This window comes from Ciona robusta, chromosome 7 (assembly GCF_009617815.1).
Source record: "Ciona robusta chromosome 7, ASM961781v2".
Classification (NCBI taxonomy): domain Eukaryota; kingdom Metazoa; phylum Chordata; class Ascidiacea; order Phlebobranchia; family Cionidae; genus Ciona; species Ciona robusta.
The window spans coordinates 8,071,457-8,094,702 of NC_143241.1; the positions used below are offsets into that span (position 1 = coordinate 8,071,457).

At 35.3% G+C, this 23,246-nt stretch overlaps 2 protein-coding genes across 3 annotated transcripts; both read left to right on the forward strand.

The window, feature by feature from the left end:
* The first annotated feature begins 1,035 nt into the window (after positions 1–1,035).
* Positions 1,036–14,933, forward strand: LOC149734433 (leucine-rich repeat serine/threonine-protein kinase 2-like). The gene is made up of 25 exons (XM_089881277.1): positions 1,036–1,093; positions 1,569–1,712; positions 2,145–2,291; positions 3,461–3,640; positions 3,821–3,977; positions 4,446–4,567; positions 4,649–4,771; positions 4,978–5,202; positions 5,778–5,901; positions 6,117–6,372; positions 6,608–6,826; positions 7,315–7,493; positions 7,864–7,978; positions 8,268–8,457; positions 8,899–9,000; positions 9,259–9,428; positions 9,630–9,905; positions 10,290–10,383; positions 10,686–10,903; positions 11,102–11,241; positions 11,840–12,018; positions 12,514–12,716; positions 13,214–13,443; positions 14,109–14,290; positions 14,817–14,933. The coding sequence occupies exons 2-25, from the start codon at positions 1,596–1,598 to the stop codon at positions 14,931–14,933; spliced, it is 4,065 nt and encodes a 1,354-aa protein (XP_089737403.1). The 5' UTR covers positions 1,036–1,093; positions 1,569–1,595.
* A 17-nt stretch (positions 14,934–14,950) lies between these two features.
* On the forward strand, positions 14,951–21,219 carry LOC149734434 (uncharacterized). 2 transcript variants are annotated; one of them, XM_089881065.1, is made up of 12 exons: positions 14,951–15,126; positions 15,658–15,707; positions 16,085–16,128; positions 16,207–16,407; positions 17,643–17,736; positions 17,969–18,042; positions 18,481–18,504; positions 18,596–18,725; positions 19,121–19,299; positions 19,608–19,803; positions 20,236–20,333; positions 20,599–21,219. In XM_089881065.1, exons 2-12 carry the CDS (start codon positions 15,659–15,661, stop codon positions 20,725–20,727), a joined length of 1,218 nt encoding a protein of 405 aa, XP_089737191.1. In that variant the 5' UTR covers positions 14,951–15,126; position 15,658; the 3' UTR covers positions 20,728–21,219. The 2 variants fall into 2 exon arrangements, with proteins under 2 accessions (XP_089737191.1, XP_089737192.1); XM_089881066.1 differs by having other exon boundaries at positions 19,121–19,292; positions 19,601–19,803.
* Positions 21,220–23,246: the final 2,027 nt, after the last annotated feature.

The window sequence follows — 23,246 nt, forward strand, 5'->3', positions numbered from 1 at the left end:
ATTGTTTACTACAGGTAGGTTGCATAATTGGAGTTAGCGACAGTATGATGCCTGCTGGGTAGTTATGTAATCCTTGGTTAACTGGATACCAGTTAGGCGAGCTAAACTTATGGACGGTTTATTATAATGCAACATAGCGGTAGTACATAGAATGGAATAAAATACGTGGTTAATGAAATGTTAATCGTGTTAGATGAGACAAGAGTGAGTGTTATATAAAGACCAGCTTGGTACTTGTAACACTCACTCTTGTCCCATCCAACACTGAGGATGGTTAAAGTTGATTAACTGAAACTACACCATCCTCAGTGTTAGATGGGATAAGAGTGAGTGTTATATAAAGACCAGCTTGGTACTTGTAACACTCAATCTTGTCTCATCTAACACTGAGGATGGTTAAAGTTGATTAACTGACACATTATTATTTATTCTTTTTAATCTTTTTAGACCAACAATGAAATCACAAACACAAATGCTTTGATCCAAATAAAGAATTCGTTCTGCTTCAAAATTGCAGAAGAAATTTACAAAAGAAAACCAAAAGCAGGTTTGTGAACGTTTAAGTGGCATTCATGGATAATTTACATGTTTTAACTAAATCCCTGTAACAATAATTCAATTAAATCTACACAACTTGTGTTGCAGAACCAAATGAATGCAACCATGAGAACATAGAACAAATACCAAGGTAAGATTCAAATAATTAATTATATTTTAATTGAAAATGCAACTTGTAATTGCTTTTAACAATACACACACAATTGCAATTTCTGTGGTGCTACAACCCATTAGTGACAGTTGAACCAATATTACCTAAGTGACCAAATAAGCAAATATGCATGCTCCAATTAGTTTTCAGCATCGAACCAGGTATCCTTCGGTTCTGATACAAAGGCTTAACCACTGAGTCACTGCGCCAAACAAACTTAATGTTAATAGTCTTGCCAAAATAAAAGCTTCTTAACTTTTTGTATAACCCTTAGCTTTACCCACTTTATTCCAATGTTATTTTATTACACAGTTACCCGATCTCCCAGTTATTAACCTTGTTACGCTCCCAAACTTTGAGAGATGAATCTACAGAACTTGGTTGGTAAGTTACATAGAAACATTATATAAGAAAGTTAGTTATTTAAAATAGCTTGCTTGTGAATAAATCAATTTAAATTATTTATCCTTGATTGGCCGGGAAACGATAGTCATCATAACAACGGTGTTCTTTTTAAAAATCACAGTGCTATGAAACAGGACTTAAACAAAAATTGTGTAATGTTAACCGTAAGCGTGTTTTTTAGCAAATGTTGCTATATAATGTAACTAATGTAATGTAACTTTATCCTCGCGTGGCCGGAAAACAACAGTTGTTATATCACCTAATGCCAGCTTATAAGGTACCATGTATGTAACTTTGGGGGTGATTATTTTTTTGTTTTTTTCGTTTTAAATATTCTTAAAACTTCGCCCCCGTGATCAAAGACACTAATAAAGTTATTATTCTCCCAAAAATTAAAATCGTTATTAAACTTAGTGACCTAGACGGGGAGGAAATAACTGAAGTGTGCCTCCAGTGTCGGAACTTGCTTCCATATCGTGAAATGTTGAAACTTTCATTTGACGAGGAAAACATGACAGAAGATAGAAATCATATAAATGAGGAGAAATGCACTTGCAAGCGTTCGACTTTGTATGGGGTTGCTATTGGGCCTATTGAGGTAAAGGGGGGTAAGGTGGTTGAATTAGAATATTGGGGGTAATGGAAATACTTTGGCATGAACTAAATTCCATATATAGCATACCTCGTTGTACAACCGCTATTCTATATGAGTGAAGTCCCACAGTGTAGCACACAATTTAAGCCAGAGTTGGTTCATTACCCCAACATTGTATATGCACATTTTATTCTACATGGGTGAGGTCCTACAGTGAGGCATGCCATTGGACCAGGGGTTTAGGCCAGAGTTGGCCCGTTACTCAAACACCCAGAATGCTACAACCCATTAGTGACCACTGGGTTGGAACAATGCCTAAGTCTCTTATGGAAATAGTAGCAGTTTTGAGCCTTGAACCCGGTAACCTCTGGTCGGAGGCGAGTATCTAACCACTGTAGCCCTTCATGGTTTGGTGATATCAAACTTTCACTTCAGGAGATCCATCTTTCCCACAACCGTCTCGTATCCATTGACGGTTTCGTTAAATTATCCAGAGATAAGATATCTATGCTGACGCAATCAGTCAAGCGAATCAATCTACTCAATAATCAACTTAGGGAGTTCCCCTTCGATCTTAGCCAGGTAACATAGAAATCACATAAGTTTTATATGATCTTATTTATAATATTTTATATGATCTTTATAGTATTTAAATAAGATTCTTAACAGCATCTGAAATAATATTTGTTTAAAGAGTATATTAAAAACAAATTTTATTTCTCATATCTAAAAAATAATAAAAAATAATGAAAAACCCAATTGTTTAACTCCTTAGGGACGAGTAATGCAAATATGCATTTTGAAACAGGTGTTCACAAAAATGTTCATAATTTTTTTTATAGTTGGTAAAAGTTCTTACAGTTGGTTTTATTTGAAAGAGGAAGGAATTATCTACCAATATAACGTTTGAAAAAGGCATCATAGCATTTAAAAGTTTTTACCAAACTTGATTTGAAAACCCTAAAGTATTTTTTAAGAAGATAGTTCATATTCTGCCCAAAAATCAAGGTTCTAACGTCATTCTGTCCAATAAAAGCGATTTTATTTGATCTCTATGTTGCACTGGGGCTTCCCCGTCTAAGTTACCGGTTAAAAATGTGGTTTTGCGTAAAAACAGCTATGTCAGCTGTTTCTACAAGTTTTTTAGGTATTATGAAACAATTTTTACATAAAAAATGTTTTTGTGTGTATTATCTAACTTCATTTTGCTTCTACATGTTGTTTCTACCTTTAAATTCATAATAAAATGTTTTTGGCAAGTTTTGTTAGGATTTTAGCGAAAATGAGCTTTCAAAAAATGACGTCACCAGGTTATAAGTGACGTAATTGATCCCTTTGACATCACCAGTTCAAACAATCATTTTAGTTGGGTAGTAAACAAACCAGGAATCAACTTTTCAATAGATTCCTTATGTAATTTTTACCTAAAAACCCTAATTACACATAAATACAAGATTTCTGATGATGTCATTCAAAATTTAATGACGTCATCAAAAAAATCAAAATACAATCTTGTAGCAATTTTTCCAAAGAACAAAAGTCTAATTGGTCATTTTTCGCCAGCACAAACACCTGTGGCCCTAGGGAGCAATTTGTGACAGTCGGTCAAAAATGGAAAATTTGTTAAAATATATCTCGTCCCCAAAGGGTTAATAAAAAACAAGTGTCGTTATGCCACACAGTACATTATCTTAATGGTAATGAATAAACATCTCCATTTTTGATCCCACTTTGACTTCAAATGGTCCCAGGTGTTTTTGAACCTTGTTGATTTGAATTTATCTAAGAACAAGTTGGCGAATTTTCCTTTTTCCGTTTTATTTTCGTGCTCATCACTTCGGACACTCGATGTCAGTAACAACAATATCAATGATGGCATCATAGACGCTAATTTCTCAACCATAGAAATCTTAAATATTGAAAACTCGATGGTGAGTTAATAGCTTCATATCATCTTACGGTGTTTTTTCCCTTTTTTGGCTGAATATTTTATTTAATACCTAACGCTAGTGGTGATAATTAGTAGTTGTGCCATAGCCATTTAGGTTTTAAAAACGATAAAAGGTTGCAGTTGCGACTGTACCACTTCTAAAATTGGCGCCTACACACAGACTTCAGATGAGCTTTCCCACCACGAGCACCAACTTACAACATTGAAGTTAAACGATAACAAATTATCCAACTTTCCACAATGGATATTCATGTTACTACCATGCTTGCAGTATCTGGATTTGAAAAGGAATTCGATTCAAAAGTTAAAGTTTACAGGTTTGATGGTTGTTTAATCTTTAATTAAAAATAACTTATTTATCTTTGCATGGTAGGGCAACTATTTATCTTTGCATGGTAGGGCAACTACAACACATTACAACACAGGTGTTCTGTTTCATACACCTCGTGCCCGCTTATAAGTTACCACGTATGTAACTTATTTATCCTCAAATGACGGGGCAACGACAGTCGTTATAACACGGGTGCTCTGTTTCATACACCTCGTGCCCGCTTACAAGTTACCATGTATGTAGCTTTGTGGGTGATTGTTTTACATATATTTCAGTTTCAATTTTTACAAACCAAAGGAAGTATGAATGATTGAATAAACGACAGTCGTTATAACACGGGTGTTCTGTTTCATACACCTGATGCTAGAAAAAATATAAATTACCCTTTTTACCTTAAATCTCAATATGCTATTTTTAACAAACTCTTCTACATAGAAACATAATATTTCCATAGAAACAACAAACAAACCATTGAGGCAACTCAACCATCTAAACATTAATGGAAACCAGATTTATGTTCTACCTTCAAGTTTTCTTCAAACTTTCCCGTCAATACAACATCTGGATGTTTCACAAGTATGTTATTTCTATGGTTGTGTGATTTCTATGTCTATTTTTGTGATTTTTTCCCATATAACCCCCTAATCTCACTCACAGAATAAGCTGACTCATGCTGAAGAACAATCTAATAATGATGTCACAACACTCAAATATGCTGACCTCAGCGAAAATTATTTGGAGAATTTTCCAGAATTTCTTGAACATCAGACCAGGCTTCAGGTATACTTGCATTACTTTTTGGACATTACAAAAATACGCAGGTTCTTAAATTGGGATTTAGACCGAGTTGGCCCTTTACCTTGAATATTAGTTAAACACACAATCCTGTGAAACAAAGACCGAAAATTCCAGTGTTTGCCTGCCTTTGCTGCAACCCCAGATTAGATACCTATGAATACTTAATATTATTTCTATTAAATTTTCAGACCCTAATTTTCTCCCGAAACAATCTAAGCGCGCATTTTAGTTCCCTCGTGTGGTCAGCAAAACGGTTGTCGTGGTTAGATGTATCCCATAATAATGTGGTTGACGTAACCATGGCAATCAAGTCAATCAACAGCCAGTGGGCTTCTACTTTAAGAGTTCTTAAACTTTCAAACAATCAAATTACAGTGTTGCCGCCAGTTATTGGGAATCTCAACAAACTTGAGGTAACACTGCTCATTTTGGCAAAATTTTTTTTTGATCATTAAACTACCAAGAATGTAACTTTGTGGGGGACTGTTTTTTTGTATGGATGACAATTTGAACAACCCATCAGTGACCATGGGGCGGAATAATTGCCATGAAGTGTCTTGCCCAATACACATAAACCCCCACAATGTTGTGAGCCAATGCACCATTGCTATAACAACAGAATGGCCTAATTTTTACAGAAAGTAATCATTTTTTTAACATAAAACAATAAAATACAAAAACTACCTGCAGAAACCACAATCATAAAAACACATTATAAACATAAAAAAACATACATATCTACGTTTAACCTCTCATGTCATCTGATTTAGCATTCCCAACAATACACACACCCCCACAATGACAGCACTCAGTGTACAATAACAATTATTATAAGTTTTACATAAACTAGTTGTTCTTGTAACAAAAAACAACAAAAGAAAAAAAATTACAAAATGTACAGTCAGCATAAAACACATTCTTAATAAAACATACTTATAACTGTGTTTTTTTCTCATGTCATCTGATTTACCATTATATTTCATCTTAGATCCTTGATGTGAGTCACAACCAGCTTATCAACTTACCAAATGAACTGGGCCAGCTCTCATCTACTCTAACCCAACTTAGTATTGAAGGAAATCCACTTAACTTGGACTCTGCAATACTTAAAGGTGAAAAAATAAAGATGTCTCCAAGCCACTGGTCACTAAAGAGTTGTCTAATTTGTCAGCCATTCAATAAAAACAACCACTCACAAATTTACATACATGGTAACTCGTAAGCTGGCATGAGGTGTGTGAAACAGAAAATCTGTGTTATAATGACTGTTGTTTTTCGGCTATGCGAGGATAAATAAGTTACATTTAATTCACTTATCTCCCCCCAGGTTCCACTCGTGACTTATGTGGTTTCCTTTTTGCTCGACTGAAACGATCAGTTCCAAACGTCAGAGTCAAACTGATGTTAATCGGAGATCCTCGGGCGGGGAAAACGACCCTCCTTCAATCCTTAATGCGAGGGAGGGGTCGTAAACGTTCCGTGACAATCGGATCCTACTCTGTTGGCATCGGCGACAAGGAGCCACCGGTTTTAGCAACGGTTGGCGTGGACGTGAATGAGTGGAAACTTAAGCACGGAAACAAGTTGGTGTTTGGTTTATTTATTGATGATACCAAGGACTGATCCAAGCTATATTTCCCAGTGTGCCTTGCTTAAGAACCTCTTATACATGCTTTTTTATTTCCATTCTATGTGGGTGAAGTCCTACATTGACATATGCCAGGGAGCCTAAGATTTAGATCAGAAGTGACCCATTGCCTACTCCCTGGAGAAATATAACTACCTAACCACCTACTTAATGGTTCAATCTTTATCCAGGTTATACAGTGTAAGCGCTTGGGACTTTGCCGGCCAAGAAGATTTCTATGCAACTCATCCGTGCTTCTTATCAGAGCGTGCGATGTATGTCGCTGTATACGACGCTTCAAAGTCAGTTGAACAATTACGTACTTTGAAACCATGGTTGGCAGCCATACACGCGCGTGCATCTCATTGCCCTGTGTTGATTATTGGGACACATGCGGATCTCATTAATAAGTAAGCTGTTCAATTTTAGGGTAATAGTAAACTTTGGGGGTAATGGGCCAACTCTGCTCGAAATCCCTGACAAGGACCTCACCCATATAAAATAGAAGTTTAAAAACTCTAGAAAGAAGTTAACTTCAAAAGTAAATAAGTAGGTAGTCAACTTTGGTTGATGGGCCAACTCCTGTTGAAGTCTTTTGGTCTTAACTTATATAGAATGAAATTCAAAAATTCTGAGCCCGCTAATAACTCATTAAATCTTATTGGTAAGTAAGTTGTGAACTTTGGGGTAAAAGGCCAAGCTGGCATAATTCCCAGGTCCAATGGCAAGCCAAAAATATGTAGTCTAATAAAACATATATATAATAAAAACATTAAAAAAACTTAAAATTTATGAGCCTGTATTCAATGTTTTTTTTTTGTTACATATTATTACACTCTTTCTCTTTCTGTTCCTCATTCCTCCCACTCCTCCTTATTTCTCTCACTCCTTCTCCCAGGGAGAACAAGCAAGACATGGTGAGGAGCTTGAATGAAGAGCTGAACATGATGTCCGGATGCAAATGGTTTCCACAGGGAGCGAGGAAGAACAATTCCCTCCTCCATGAAGTCCTGGATGTGAGGGAGAGTGGGCAAGAGGTGACGAGGATAAAAGGGATTATCTTTGATGTCATAACAGGTTATTATGATGTCATACTAAACTATTGTAACATCATATCAATTTTTATTGTGTTTATATTTTCTTAACTCAATGGTTCTCAAAATTTTTTTTTAGTTACTTCGCATTTTAAAAACGTTTAATGGATTTTTTTGAATTTTTTTTTATTTTTTGAATCAAAAATAGAATATTATGTGATGCGTGCCCTAGTTTTCTTGAGTAAAAAATCGCAGAATATTGGGTTAAACTGTCACCAGCATTTTACTTTCAATGTTTTTTTATTACCAACAACATACTATACGTCGCGATTAAAATTATAAGAAACACCAGGGCGATGCGATCACAGTTTGGGAACTACTGGTTTAAATTGAAGTCACAATTGTTTCTACAGAAGCCGTGGTGAAAGGGCACACTCTAGTGGGGAATATGGTTCCGTCAAGTTACGTAGAACTCCAGAACTTGTTGAAAATTGAAGCCGGAAAGAGAGAAAACTTTCCAGTGATTAGGTTGGTTGTAATGTGTGGTTGTTGTTGTGTTTGGAGAAGTTTATTGCTTCATTACCAAGGGTGCTGCTATCAAGACCCAACTGAGGCAGTTTATAGCCACTTTAGTTCAATGGGCTAACTCGTACCTAACTGTAGGAGTTCTCCCATTTATAATAGTATGGAGTTGTGTCGGGGGTAATAGCAAACTCTGACATATACTCAAGGTTCCCTGGTGTGTCCAATACAGAACATGGATTTAGATACCTACTATCCAATATTTTCATCATTTTGAAACCAAACTTTTCCCCAGTTTCACTGAACTTGCGGACATCGTACACGGTTGCCATAGCAACATTGGGTTCGAAAACGGAGCCGAACTCATGCTCGCTGTTCGTTATCTCCACCAGACGGGGGCGCTGTTGCATTTCAACGACCCGCGGTCGAGACTTTGTGATTATTTCTTCGTGAAGCCTTCGTGGTTGTGCCAGATGCTCGCACAGGTTTGTTGGGGGAGCGAATATGATGTTGTTTGCAGCAATTCAATTGTTTTTTTTGTCACTACTATGATATTTTGGCGTTAATGTGCTTTTCAAAAATTATACCTGCTTTTCCACACACTACAATAGCGATAAGTCACTCAAGTTCCCACCCACAAAGTTTGTAATACTTCAAAATTTTTTTCGCTAAAACTAATAACAAAAACAACGGATTGTAGGATGGAGTAAGATGGGACACTTTTAGCACTTAACATCCAAATAACCTGACTGTGTTTTAAACAATTAACAACGGTCTATGGTAGTCGTGAGGATACGGTTTTATAATTTTTTGAATTTTCTTTGTTTACTACTAAATGGTACGAGAAATTATAATGAAAAGGTGTCCCATCTTCCCCCGACGTACTTTATATACACTAGTTATAATATCCCATCCTTACCTTCCAGATAGTCACAATGAAAGAACACAAATCGTACAAGCTCCAACCCTTTGTGGACGAAAACGGAATTTTGAGTAAAAATCTTTTCTCCCAACATTTCCTAAAACAGGTGATTGTGATGTCACTTAATCCTCGTCGACAAGGACCTCACCAATATAGAATGAAAATGGCCACAAAAGTGTTTTATATACATAGATATCCAAGAAATCTTACGTTAATGTTGCCTTTAAATACCCACATAGTTCAAATATGGTTTAGTACATAGAAATCAAATAAAAAATTTTCGAAATATTATAATTGTAACTTTTTGAATACTCCATTTACTCGAATCTGATTTTAACACATAGGAATAATAATTCCACCACAGGTTGGCAGTGAAGAGCACAAATCATTCCTCCCCAGATTATTTAGATTATTGGAACATTTTGAGGTAGTTTTATGGCAGGGTGGGGATTCGTACCTTGTACCCTCTCAACTACCAACTACTAAACCTTCAATAAACCTCCCAATAACAGAACCAAGCCATAAAGTTATAAGGTAAGCCTAGTTATGAGTATATATTTATATTTATTTTCAAAAACTTTTAGGTACTTTTTTAGTTTAAAAAAAAATTCTTTAAATTTAATAATTTATCATAATTTTTATGATTCAATTTTGTTGTACTTTTCAGATTTTTGCCTTTCAACCATATTTTTATCTTAACCTGTTATTTCTTAATATTTAAACTTTTTTTGTCAGATATTTTTCGATGGTGTACGTCCCTATGGGTTTCTGGTCTCGCTTGATTGGTCGATTGCTTGCGTTCGCCGACACCATATTAGGAGGTGTTGTTGTTAAAAAATCTGGTGCTAGATCCAATGAGAGCAAGGTACCTTGTATTGTAACCACATGGAAGGAGGGCATATACATGCAATGGGATAAACATGGCAATGAGACTCCATTCGTCCTTGCTCAGATGGGATCTAAGGAGTTTGATGAAACTATTGGAGGGAAAAATACGACGTCGTCAAAAGGGTATTAATTTTTGGTTGTTTTTATTCGGGGTAGTATTAATATTTGAGTGCAACAGCCCACTTTTTAACTGAGACTTTTTTCCACACCTTATGTTTTAACAACTGTTGTTTTACATTTGATTTCTTTCTCTTTAAATACCATGTTCTTCACTATCGTTTTCTAAAAGATGAATGGAAAATTATGTAATGTTATTTCTCTGTTTTCGCGGAAATAGGCAAAGTTTGGCTCAAATCATTGGTCCTTGTCAAGGTCCTCACCCATATAGAATATTTGTATGGCCAATGGTATATTTTAAACTCTTAATTTTGTGTAAAAATCGCAATTTTGTGAAAACAACAATAATAAAACATAAATGTTTCGTTGTTACATTTTTAATTTTTCCAGTTCCTCCTTAACATTCGAACACGTGAATTCTTCGTATTATGATGCAACAAAGGAAGGGATAGAAGTCATTGTTTCTCATCAAAGATGCGGAAAAGTGAGTTTGTTTGGAAACAATGACGATTGTTATCAGGCATGAGGTATATTAAGAAAAACAATGACAAAGTGCAAAAAGCGGGCTACTTCTATTTCTACTATGCTTCTTTTGCAGAGACTGACGATGTCATTTAGATAAAATATACATCATTATTATACAGTTGTTTGGACTTGATTTTTGTATATTATTACTTTTTCGTATCACCGGATATTTACTTTATTCCCTTACTTTGATTTTATGTAGCTCGCTTCAATGTAAAGGTGGAGGTACATTAAGTTAACACAAGCTTAATTACCTCACAGATACTACTGGGTCAGTTGGTCGACCACATCAGTAGTTTGATGCAGGAATGGTACCCAGGGTTGCTGGATATCGACCCCAGGGGCTGCTCGTTGTTCCAGCAGTTCGCCCCATGCCCAGGGTGTGTACGGGGGCTGGGGAGTTCCCCTGAAGTGGGAAAGGAAGATACAGAAAAGTCTGTTCATGCGTTTTGCATTAATAAGGTGGCTGAATCTATAACGTGAGTTAAAAGATTGATTTTTTTGATATTTTCAAAGTAGAGATTTGAAGGTATATTCCAAGTGTGCTTCACTGAAAACCTCACCCTTATAGAATAAAATCTCTATTATTGAGTGTCTATAAACTGCCAGGTCTCAGGTGTGCCTCATGCTTATAGAATATACCGTAATTAGCCACTACAATTTCCACACAAACTCAGATCCCATGGACGTACCAGACATATATCTGTCAATAGTAATTATGAGATAACTATAAAGGATAACCAGGTAATGGTTCAATGTCCAAACCATGATCAACTCGTCAATTCTTCTTCATTTGCCCCAGAGATTAATCTAGATGGTGAGTGGTGTCTGTTAGAAATGAATAAAGACTGGCATAGCTGACATGTCTATTTATTACAAACTTATGCTTGTGGCAGAATCACATTTTTTAAGTTTTGTTATAAACACATGATAATACCATGATACCAATAACATGTGTTATAGCAGGATCTAAATTTTGAAAATAAACAAGTTACATACGTGGTAACTAGTAAGCGGGCATGAGGTGTATGAAACAGAACACCCGTGTTATAACGACTGTCGTAACCCCGCCATGCGAGGATAAAAAAGTTACATACGTGGTAACTCGTAAGCGGGCATGAGGTAAATGTAACAGGACACCCGTGTTATAACGACTGTTGTTGCCCGCCATGCGAGGATAAAAAAGTTACATACGTGGTAACTCGTAAGCGGGCATGAGGTAAATGTAACAGGACACCCGTGTTATAACGACCGTTGCTGCCCGCCATGCGAGAATAAATAAGTTACATACGTGGTAACTCGTAAGCGGGCATGAGGTAAATGTAATAGAACATCTGTGTTATAATGACTGTTTTTTCCCGAGTACACAAGGATAAATAAATTACATTCATGTATTTAAAATTAAACATCACCAGATTATGACGACTCTTTAAAGTTGGACGTTGGATTATTAACATTTGAAGCGAACACACAGTCACTGTTGGGGGACGGAGGGTTCGGGGCCGTGTACCAAGCTATCTATGATGGGAGAAATATCGCTGCAAAGACTTTTCATTTATCGGCGTCTACTCTGCCCTATATTATGCTGAGAAATGTGGGTTGTTGGGTTGTTTGTAGTTTAATTAACTTTAACCATCCTCAGTGTTAGATGAGACAAGAGTGAGTGTTACAAGTACCAAGCTGGTCTTTTTATAACATTCACTCTTGTCACTTAGAAGTAAGAATTCTTATAAATAATACAATATCCCATATGCTCATATCTTTTAGTTCCAACACTCCAAATGTACATTTTGAGATTCGATCATAATTTGCATTTTTTATAAAGTTTTTATTCAGTTATTTTTTGTATTTAATTTCATAGGAATTGACAATGTTCAAAGTGTAGGCTCACAAACAATATTACAACTGTACATACTAGTATTATAAGTTTGTGCGCGTATTATAGTGATGTTTGGTTAAAGAATCCACGAATGTACAATTCCTGTAAAATCAAACATTCGTTTAAATTTACTTGAATCAATGCAAATAATTTAACTTGTCATATCTACTTTTTTTGTAATTTTGTAATTTTTTAATTTATTTTTTATAGGAATTGACAATTCTAGGTCAAAACCGTCACCCAAGTATCGTGTCACTTGTCGGCTTTGTGCCACCTGCCACGACAAGCATGTTACAACCCCTCCTTGGCATGGAATATGCGTCACTTGGTTCCCTCGGCAACCTGCTACGTGACATCACTAGGCTGGATGCGAAAACGAGGGAAAAAGCGCTGAGTCGCCAACTACGACACAGGTTTTCATATATTGCAAGGTTTATGTTCATCATAGTAAACATACAACATTATGCTCTTGTTATATTACACCAGTAGTTTTAATCTGTGTTGTGGAGATATGGCTTGAATATGACCCAGGGATGCTAAAAAAGTTTTACTGATTAAAATAAAGTGTTTCACCAAAAAATGTTTAAAAATATTTTCCAGGATTTTATTCAAAATCGGCGATGGTTTAAGTTTCCTTCATTCTCATCACATCTGTTTTTTATGAAATAATGTGTACCACCAGTGGCGCAGCCAGGGGGGTTTAGAATGTCGCAACCCCCCCCCCCTTTTAAATCAAAAATAAAAAAATTAATTAAAAAAAATTAAAAAAAAAACAATTTTTGAAAATTTTTTGATGAAAACTCTCCCCTTATTTTTTTTTCTGGATGCGCCGCTGTGTACCACAGATGTTTAAAAAACCACAAATGTTTAAGATTCCTCATAAACTCTCTATCAAAAATTTTATTTCAAGGATTTTATTCGAAATCGCTGATGGTTTAAGTTTCCTTCATTCTCGACACATCATCTATAGAGATCTTAAACCTGACAACGTTCTTCTCGTTTCGTTAAACCCTGACCACCCAACCGTGACCACCATAACCGACTACGGGATATCCACTCTAGCGTCACCTACTGGAATACCTGGAGCGAGTGGAAGCCCAGGTTATTCGGCTCCAGAAGTCGTGACCTTGAAAGTGGAAGGTAAATTGCCACATTTTCTTTTTATCGTTTTTTTTTTTTACTTCCTGTTTTAAACTTTTGAGTTTTCTTAAGGGTTAAACTTAATATCTTAAAACGTAATATCTAAGTTTTTGATAATGTTCTTCAGAATTATTAGGTCATTAGGTTTGAACTGTATGTTTTCTCAAGAAGTTTTCTTTATAATTTGTTTTAATTCTTTATTGGTTCTAAATTGGTTATGATTCTCTAAACTTTTTATATTGTTTTTGGGTGGCACCTTTTTGTACTGCTAAATCAAGGAATTTTTTAAGAAGTCTGTTTGTTCCTAAATTTGGTTTAAAATTTATTAAATAAATTTGTGTTTATTAATCTTTTTCATTCAAGCTATTAAACTGCACAATTATGGCGCAAATTGTAAAATTTGTGACTAAAAGTAAAAGGTGGGTATTGTAGTAAAGTCATGTGTTTCATATTTATTGTTAAGAAAGTTTTTTTCGTTACTTTGCAAGATTTTTTTTTTAGTATTTAGCACAGTATTTGAAATGAATTTGTGTTTAATATTCTTTTTCATTTAACCATAAACTATGCACTTATAAAAAAAGTCTTTATTTTTAAATATTAAATTCAGTATTAATGATGCAATGAGTTTGCTTTAATATTAATGACATCACAATCCTCATTCCCAGGCAACAAGCGCGACATTGAATTGTTCCCGTACTCGGTAAAATGCGACATTTACTCGTTCGGGTTACTGATGCATGAAGTCGCGGTCGGTCGATCCCCGTGGGTTGATTACGTCAGCGAGGAACGGGTATCACAGATGGGGACTTCCCTCATGCCAAGCTTGCCTGATGAAATAGTAATGCAGGTGAAGGTTGTTTAAAAGTTAGTTAAATTTTTATTATAAATGAATGTAACTAACTTTATCCTCGCGTGGCCGGAAAACGACAGTCGTTATCACACGGGTTTAACACCTCGTGCCAGCTTACGAGTTACCATGTATGTTACTTATTTATCCTCGCATGGCCGGAAAACAAGAGTCGTTATCACACGGGTTTAAGACCTCGTGCCAGCTTACGAGTTACCTGTATGTTACTTTGTGGGTGATTATTTTTTTGGGATTTTTTCTTTTTTTTATGCATGGCTGATAATTTGGACAACCCATTAGTGACCACTGGGTTGGAGAATTAGTTTTACAGTTTTTTGTAGTTGGGGAAGATGGTTAGTGTGGGGTAAGATGGTTAGTGCACCTAAGTCCCTAATAAACACTTAACTAATAATTATTGAAATAGTTCATATTGATGAAAATATGGGCAATATTTTCCCTAGCATTAATATTTCGTCCGATTAATATTATAATTAAAATAGGTTTTAAATCCATCTTCTTCATTTAGGGGATTCTCCCTTCTCCGATATCGAGTTACTCTGGCTCCCTTGTGTGGCCGTACGCACAACAATTAGTAACGGAATGTTTACGAAGAAATCCTGACACTCGGCGATTAATATTATAATTAAAATAGGTTTTAAATCCATCTTCTTCATTTAGGGGATTCTCCCTTCTCCGATATCGAGTTACTCTGGCTCCCTTGTGTGGCCGTACGCACAACAATTAGTAACGGAATGTTTACGAAGAAATCCTGACACTCGGCCGTCATCTGATCAACTTAAACAAGTTTTCTCAAACATTCAATCGTGTGCGCTAAAGTAAGTGCTTGGTGGGGTGGCTATATTGGTGTAACGCTTTCGAATTTTACATAAAAACTTGGGTGACATTGTTATAATGTAGTAATAGAATAGTCTAAAACTGCCTCAGTGGGGTCTAGATGGTAGCACCCTGGGTGTTGGGGTAATAGACCTTCATCCCAGGTCTCAGGTGTGCCTCACTGAAGACCTGACCCTTATAGAATAGAATCTCTATTATTGAGTGTCTATAAACTGCTACAGTGGGGTCTAGATGGTAGTACCCTGGGTGTTGGGGTAATAGATCTACATCCCAGGTCTCAGGTGTGCCTCACTGAAGACCTCACCCTTATAGAACAGAATCTCTATTATTGAGTGTCTATAAACTGCCTCAGTGGGGTCTAGATGGTAGCACCCTGGGTGTTGGGGTAATATACCTACATCCCAGCCCCAGGTCTCAGGTGTGCCTCACTAATGACCTCACCCTAATGCATTTATTTGTAATTGCTACTTTTGCATTGGCATCTTATATAAAACAAAAATGATATATTTCAGGATGGTACATTCCTTGCACAAGCCTTATGTTTCATGCACGGTTACTACAGGTGATATATGTCTTATTGTGTTATGTGTATGGATATTAAGAAATTGGACATGCGTTCTGCACCGTGGCAAAGTGGTTAGCGTGCCTGCCTGTAACGCAGAGGTAATGGGTTCAAGGCTCGTCGCTGCTACCATTGTGGGCGTATGATTTCTTGGGCAAGATGCTGAACGGCAATTGCTCCAACCCAGTGGTCACTTATGAGTTGTCCAAATTATCGGCCATACATAAAAACAATCACCCACAAAGTAACATACGTGGTAACTTGTCAGCTGGCACGAGGTCTATGAAACAGAACACCCGTGTTATAACGACTGTCGTTTCATCAATTTAATCATCCATAAGAAAGATTTAATGTTTGTAATTTCACTTACAATATAGGATCAAGTAGAAGCAACAATTTGTATGATGACAACTTGCTTGAGGTAGGCGGTTGTTTTACCAATTTTTTTTAATATGTCAATTTTATTTTCAAATTTTTTAACACTTTTATGATGTTCCAGATATTTTACGTTGAAACCACCCCATCAAGTGGTAAATCTAGTTCCACAATCCATAGAAACACTATAAACATCGATCGAGGAAAAGTCTTGAGTGAAAAAGTCGAAACTGAATTTTCAACGAATGTTATTTCTATGGTTGTTGTACCTGGCCACATGGTGGGACTAGAGAGCAAGCCAATATTTGTGGGGGCAACCAAAAAGGTATTTATGTTGAAGTCAATATCATAATAATAATAATAATAACTTTTATTTGTCTCTTCGATTATGGTAGCGAAGATTTAAAAATATTTTAAACGAAAAGACAAGATATAGCGACAAAACAATAGTTGTTAAAACACACTTACTGTTAAAAACATATTTACATTTATTTGGAAGAAAATAAGCGTGGTCGCTACACCTAGCGGAAATACGAGCCATTTATTTTAATTGAGTTAAAATTCTAATAGAAACAAAAGTGTGCGTAATGACACGACCCGTACAATGGGGGGAGTCGGTTACTATGGTAGTATATCTTATTCAAATTACCATTATTTTAAAAGAACAATTAACAACGCTCTTTTAGAGTTGTGAGGCTACGATTAAATAATTCTGTAAATATTCTTTATTTACTACTAAATTATGAAAATACATTTGAACAAATGAATGAATGAATGAATGAATGTGTAACGTTTTATATCTTGTATTGCCAATCGGCCCGTGCACGGGATAACACAACCAAGGGGAAACTGAATGTCACTTAACAAAACCATGCGATCGACTCTTAAAAACACAATGGTTCACGCAAAACATAGATCATGAAAATAAAAAAATAGTAAAGTACCATACGAACACATCATTACAACATATCATTACACATATAACTTACTTTATCCTCGCGTGGCCGAAAAACGACAGTCGTTATCACACGGGTTTAACACCTCGTGCCAGCTTACAAGTTACCATGTATGTTACTTTGTGGGTGATTATTTTTTTGGAATTTTTTCATTTTTTTTATGTATGGCTGATAATTTAGACAACCCATTAGTGACCACTGGGTTGGAGCAATTGCCGTTAAGTGTCTTGCTCAAGGACACATGCCCTCAACGGTAGCAGCGACGAGCCTTGAACCCATTACCTCTGGGTTACAGGCAGGCGCGCTAACCACTATGCCACCACGCCGGACAAATCTTATGATGTGTCGTCATTTAATAAAAAAAAAAAATAAAAAGGCTGTTTTATGTTGAAAACAATATGGTTATGTAATATATATTTCCTAATCGAGTTTCACCCACCAACACTTTTTATTTTATTCTCTAAATATTCTTCAATGAATACTGAATGGGGTGATGGAGCAGAATGAAAATCATTTTACTAAAACCTGTTTTGTTGTTTTTTTGTTTACATGTATTTTTAAAGTTCATATTTTATGAAATAACTATGATCATGACATCACACAGGGTGAAATTCTAGTTTGTTCCAATGATTCTGTCATAAAGAAGAAACCGCTGAAGCATGCAATCACATGTTTAATGTTACATCAACCGTATCAAGGTATTTATATTTCTTTTTGTAGGGTTTTTCTATGGCCTCACAGAAAATAATGGAGTAATGGTACAGAATTATTAGGAAAAAACAATTTCCAGAACTACATTTGTGTTTGTAATAACAAAATTTATTTTTTTTAAATCCAGAATTTTTAGGGAAAAATAACTTTTAAATACGGAAGCTTCATGGTTTAAAACCATAAATTCAAAGTAATAAATTTATTTCTTTATATTTTCAGGGAAAATGGGATCCCTTGTTTTTCTATTGGTTGGCACAGCTGAAGCTTCTGTTGTTGTTTATTCCATTAAGCAGGTACCGTGTGATAAAGTATATAAAATTTACTTCAGTGGGAATGGGAACATTTTATTACTTGTAACCAAACACCGGCTGTCTCTAAAATAAGCACGAACAGCTCGAACAGCACGAACGGTGTCCCCAAAATACGTGCGTATTTTAGATACTTGTTAGAGCTGTATGCGGTGTTCGCGCATGTTTTAGAGACACCACATACACCCCATGTAACCTCAACAAAATATTAAAATTTCATTTGTCAATTTAATCTCTTCTGTGTTTCACTTATTCTATTCTACTAGGAAGGGGTTCGGGCACGCCCATATACCCGGTGCCATTACCTGTCAATCAAACACAACCTGTCAATCAAGCTCAACCTGTTAATCAAACTCAACATGTCAATCAAACTCACCTATCTATTAAACACAATCTGTCAATCAAACCCCTTTACATTCACAGTTATTAAACCCGAAGGACCCTCACCCCCTCCATGAATCAAACACCACCTGTCAATCATATTCACCTGTCAATCAAACCCCTTTACATCCACAGTTATTAAACCCGAAGGACCCAACCCCTCCATGAATTAAACCTCGCCCAACTGACCAAGCTATCTCCGGTTTCTTCCATCGTTTCATCGAGGAATGAAATTGTTTTTGTCGCGTGCGCGAACCAAGTTGTGTCGCTGGCAGTTTCAGCTTCAGGTATAAATAAACGTTTTTTTTTTGCACCCCCTTGCTGCTTGTATGAATGGATGTAATTTGATTTATTCCCATATGGCCAGAAACCGTTATAACACGTGTGTTCTGTTTCATACACCTCGTTACGAGTTACCAAGTATGTAACTTTGTAGATGACTATTTTTTGTAGGGAATTTTTCATATTTTTATATAGCTGATAATTTGTACATTAATAACCACTGGGTTGAAACAGTTTTGTTAAGTGTCTTGCCCAAGGACACATACGTCTACAATGGTAGGGTCGACCCTTGTATAAAATTTTATGAACATTTTATTACTTTTTTAATAATTTAAGTTAACCACAATTAAGTTATTTTAGTTGTTACTTTTTTTACAATTTATCATTTTCCATTTTCCAGGCCAACCCACCATTCAAGCTACCAAAGTAGTCGGCCATCTGAATTCCATAGAAATATCATATCTGGCACTCGGACGTAACAACTTGTATGCTGCAACACTAGGTGGCAGTATAGTATACTGGTCACTAGGTGGGGGAATGTCGAAAACGAGTTTCGATTTCAAGAAAGTCGTCTCACAGGTGTCATTGTGATGTCATAATTGGAATAATTATAATGAACTTAGCTCTAATAACAACATTAGGTTTTGTTTAACTTTTTAGGGAAAATAATTCAAAATCCACATCAACCTAAAACTATAGCATTTAAAATGTTTTCTTGGAAAAAAAGATGTTAAGTTAAAGTTTTATTTTAATTTTAGATTTCTGTAGTTTTATATCAATTTAGTTTTATTTTACTTCAATTTACCTTAAATTAAAGTTAGATTTTCGTTGGTTGCCTTATTTTATCTACTATGACATCACAGCTAATCATAACTATGACATCACAGATGGTTGATTGTGATCCTGCAATAATGATTGTGACATCATTATTCGTTGATAAACTCCGAGCCTCACTTTGGGTTGGAACATCCACAGGTCATGTGATCGTGTTCGCTGAACCGTTACGACCCGATGACATCATAATACCAACCTGTGTCCTACACCGACATATGGGATCTGTTTATAATATACAAATATGCAAAAGTGAGTACGAGTTATTGGGTAATGGACATAGGTTTCATGCCGTGCCTCACTGTAAAACCTCACTCATATAGAATAGAATGTACATATACAATGTTGGGGTGATGGGCCAACTCTGGCCTAAATCCCAGGTCCCATGGAATGCCTCACTGTAAGACCTCACCCATATAGAATAGAATGTGCATATACAATGTTGGAGAAATAGGCTAACTCTGTTCTAAATCTCAGGTCCTATGTCATGCTTCACTGTAGGACCTCACCCATGGAATAGAATGTTTTGAAACCCAGTTTTTATATTTAAATTGCTACCAAATATTTAAGACGTCTGTAACACATACAAAGTCAAGCAGTTTTGAGCTTGAAAAAAACAAGATGGGTGAACAGAGGGGTAACTTATTCAAGTCCTACTATAGTAACATTTTTTTATTTAAACAGACCCTTTAGATGATTGTGATGTCATAATATGTTGCGGAACCGGCATTCGACCAATTGCAGAAGATTGGGAAAATCATAGAAATAAAAAATCAGAAATTGTAAGATTACTCTGTTCATTGTTTAAAAACAAAACTAATATGACTATTATGAAATGTTTTTTAACTGTTACGTCATGTTTAGTATGAATGAATGGACCATTTTGTAAGAATGTTCTCATTATACCGTTTTGTTAACGTCAAAAATGTTCTACCAGTGTTTTCCCGGAGAACTAATTCTTTTATTAAACATTTTATTTATTCAAAAGTTAAATTAAAATCCCATGAGAACTAACTATCTATTTATTTATTTTATTATATTATACAGAAATCTACAGGAAATTTCAACGCGGATGTTATACATAACACGACGAGTTATGTCACAATTTGGGTTCCTGAGGTTTTGGAACTAACTCAATCCTTGAAAAATGCTATTAAGAAGAGAAATGATTTATGATGATGCTTGTTGTTGTTGTAATTATCATAATTTTTTTATTATTTTTTTTAAACAATAGCAAAAATCATGTTATTTGAAAAACAAAACAACATTTGTTAAAACACGCTATGGGTAAAAAGTGTGGGAAAGATAAAATGTCAATTTTTCGTTGCTAATAAACCTGTTAAATGATGTCTATAGTGGTTTTTATAATCTATAAATATAAAAAAAGGTACACCTGTGTACCAATAATCGCTGCCCAGCCAGCTTTTTATTTTACACTGAATGAACAATTGTATTAAAACTTTACGTGAAAAACTATGATTTTATATTAACAAAAGATGCAATTTTTATTAATTTTTAAAAATCGTTGAACTCTAGTGATTTTTATTAATTTTTAAAGCAGTTTTTCTATACGTGTTTGATCAAAATTCAATTTTACTGTGGCTTGCTATCTGAAAAAAATTTTACTGTGATTGCGATTAAAAATAAATTTTATCATTCTTATGTCAACTGTGTAATTCTTGACTTGGAAGAAAGTAGCAGAAAATGAATTTAGACAGAACATGAAAAAAAATGTAGAAATAATTCAAAAAATTTTGGCCAGAGATATATTATGCGTTAGGGTACAACTTTTTTAAAAATCGGATTTTTTTAATTTTTGGTACAAACACATGATACCGGTATCATGCGTTGGGGTAGAATCTCACATTTTTGACTTTTTTAAAAAATTGGAATTTTTCGAGTTTTGGTACAAACACATGATACCGGTATCATGCGTTAGGGTAGAATTTCACATTTCTAACTTTGAAAAAAAACTAATTTTTTTCGAGTTTTGGTACAAACACATGATACCGGTATCATACGTTGGGGTAGAATCTCACATTTTTGACTTTTTTAAAAAATTGGATTTTTTCCAGTTTTGGTACAAACACATAATACCGGTATCATGCGTTGGGGTAGAATCTCACATTTTTGACTTTGCCAAAAATCGGATTTTTTCGAGTTTTGGTACAAACACATGATACCGGTATCATACGTTGGGGTAGAATCTCACATTTTTGACTTTTTTAAAAAATTGGATTTTTTCCAGTTTTGGTACAAACACATAATACCGGTATCATACGTTGGGGTAGAATCTCACATTTTTGACTTTTTTAAAAAATTGGATTTTTTCCAGTTTTGGTACAAACACATAATACCGGTATCATGCGTTGGGGTAGAATCTCACATTTTTGACTTTGCCAAAAATCGGATTTTTTCGAGTTTTGGTACAAACACATGATACCGGTATCATGCGTTGGGGTAGAATCTCACATTTTTGACTTTGACAAAAAACTGTTTTTTTTTAGTTTTGGTACAAACACATGATACCGGTATCATGCGTTGGGGTAGAATTTCACATTTCTAACTTTGACAAAAAACTAATTTTTTTCGAGTTTTGGTACAAACACATGATACCGGTATCATACGTTGGGGTAGAATCTCACATTTTTGACTTTTTTGAAAAATCGGATTTTTTTGAGTTTTGGTACAAACACATGATACCGGTATCATGCGTTGGGGTAGAATCTCACATTTTTGACTTTTTTAAAAAAATTGAATTTTTTCGAGTTTTGGTACAAACACATGATACCGGTATCATGCGTTGGGGAAGAATCTCACATTTTTGACTTTTTTGAAAAATCGGATTTTTTCCAGTTTTGGTACAAACACATGATACCGGTATCATGCGTTGGGGAAGAATCTCACATTTTTGACTTTTTTGAAAAATCGGATTTTTTCGAGTTTTGGTGTAAACACATGATACCGGTATCATGCGTTGGGGTAGAATCTCACATTTTTGACTTTTTTAAAAAATCGGATTTTTTTGAGTTTTGGTACAAACACATGATACCGCGTTGGGTAGAATCTCACATTTTTGACTTTTTTGAAAAATTGGATTTTTTTGAGTTTTGGTACAAACACATGATACCGGTATCATGCGTTGGGGTAGAATCTCACATTTTCGACTTTTTTGAAAAATCAGATTTTTTCGAGTTTTGGTACAAACAAATGATACCCCGGTATCATGCGTTGGGGTAGAATCTCACATTTTTGACTTTTTTGAAAAATCGGATTTTTTCGAGTTTTGGTACAAACACATGATACCGGTATCATGCGTTGGGGTAGAATCTCACATTTTCGACTTTTTTGAAAAATCAGATTTTTTCGAGTTTTGGTACAAACAAATGATACCCCGGTATCATGCGTTGGGGTAGAATCTCACATTTTTGACTTTTTTGAAAAATCGGATTTTTTCGAGTTTTGGTACAAACACATGATACCGGTATCATGCGTTGGGGTAGAATCTCACATTTTCGACTTTTTTGAAAAATCAGATTTTTTCGAGTTTTGGTACAAACAAATGATACCCCGGTATCATGCGTTGGGGTAGAATCTCACATTTTTGACTTTTTTGAAAAATCGGATTTTTTCGAGTTTTGGTACAAACACATGATACCGGTATCATGCGTTGGGGTCCAATCTCACATTTTTGA

Coding starts and splice junctions, on each gene's coding strand:
- LOC149734433 (XM_089881277.1), top strand. CDS start 1,596: ATGTTGAAACTTTCATTTGACGAGGAAAACATGACAGAAGATAGAAAT. Junction 5,203..5,777: donor GGAATCTCAACAAACTTGAG/GTAACACTGCTC, acceptor ATTTCATCTTAG/ATCCTTGATGTGAGTCACAA. Junction 7,979..8,267: donor GAAAACTTTCCAGTGATTAG/GTTGGTTGTAAT, acceptor ACTTTTCCCCAG/TTTCACTGAACTTGCGGACA.
- LOC149734434 (XM_089881065.1), top strand. CDS start 15,659: ATGGTACATTCCTTGCACAAGCCTTATGTTTCATGCACGGTTACTACA. Junction 15,708..16,084: donor TTCATGCACGGTTACTACAG/GTGATATATGTC, acceptor CTTACAATATAG/GATCAAGTAGAAGCAACAAT. Junction 19,300..19,607: donor TCAAGAAAGTCGTCTCACAG/GTGTCATTGTGA, acceptor ATGACATCACAG/ATGGTTGATTGTGATCCTGC.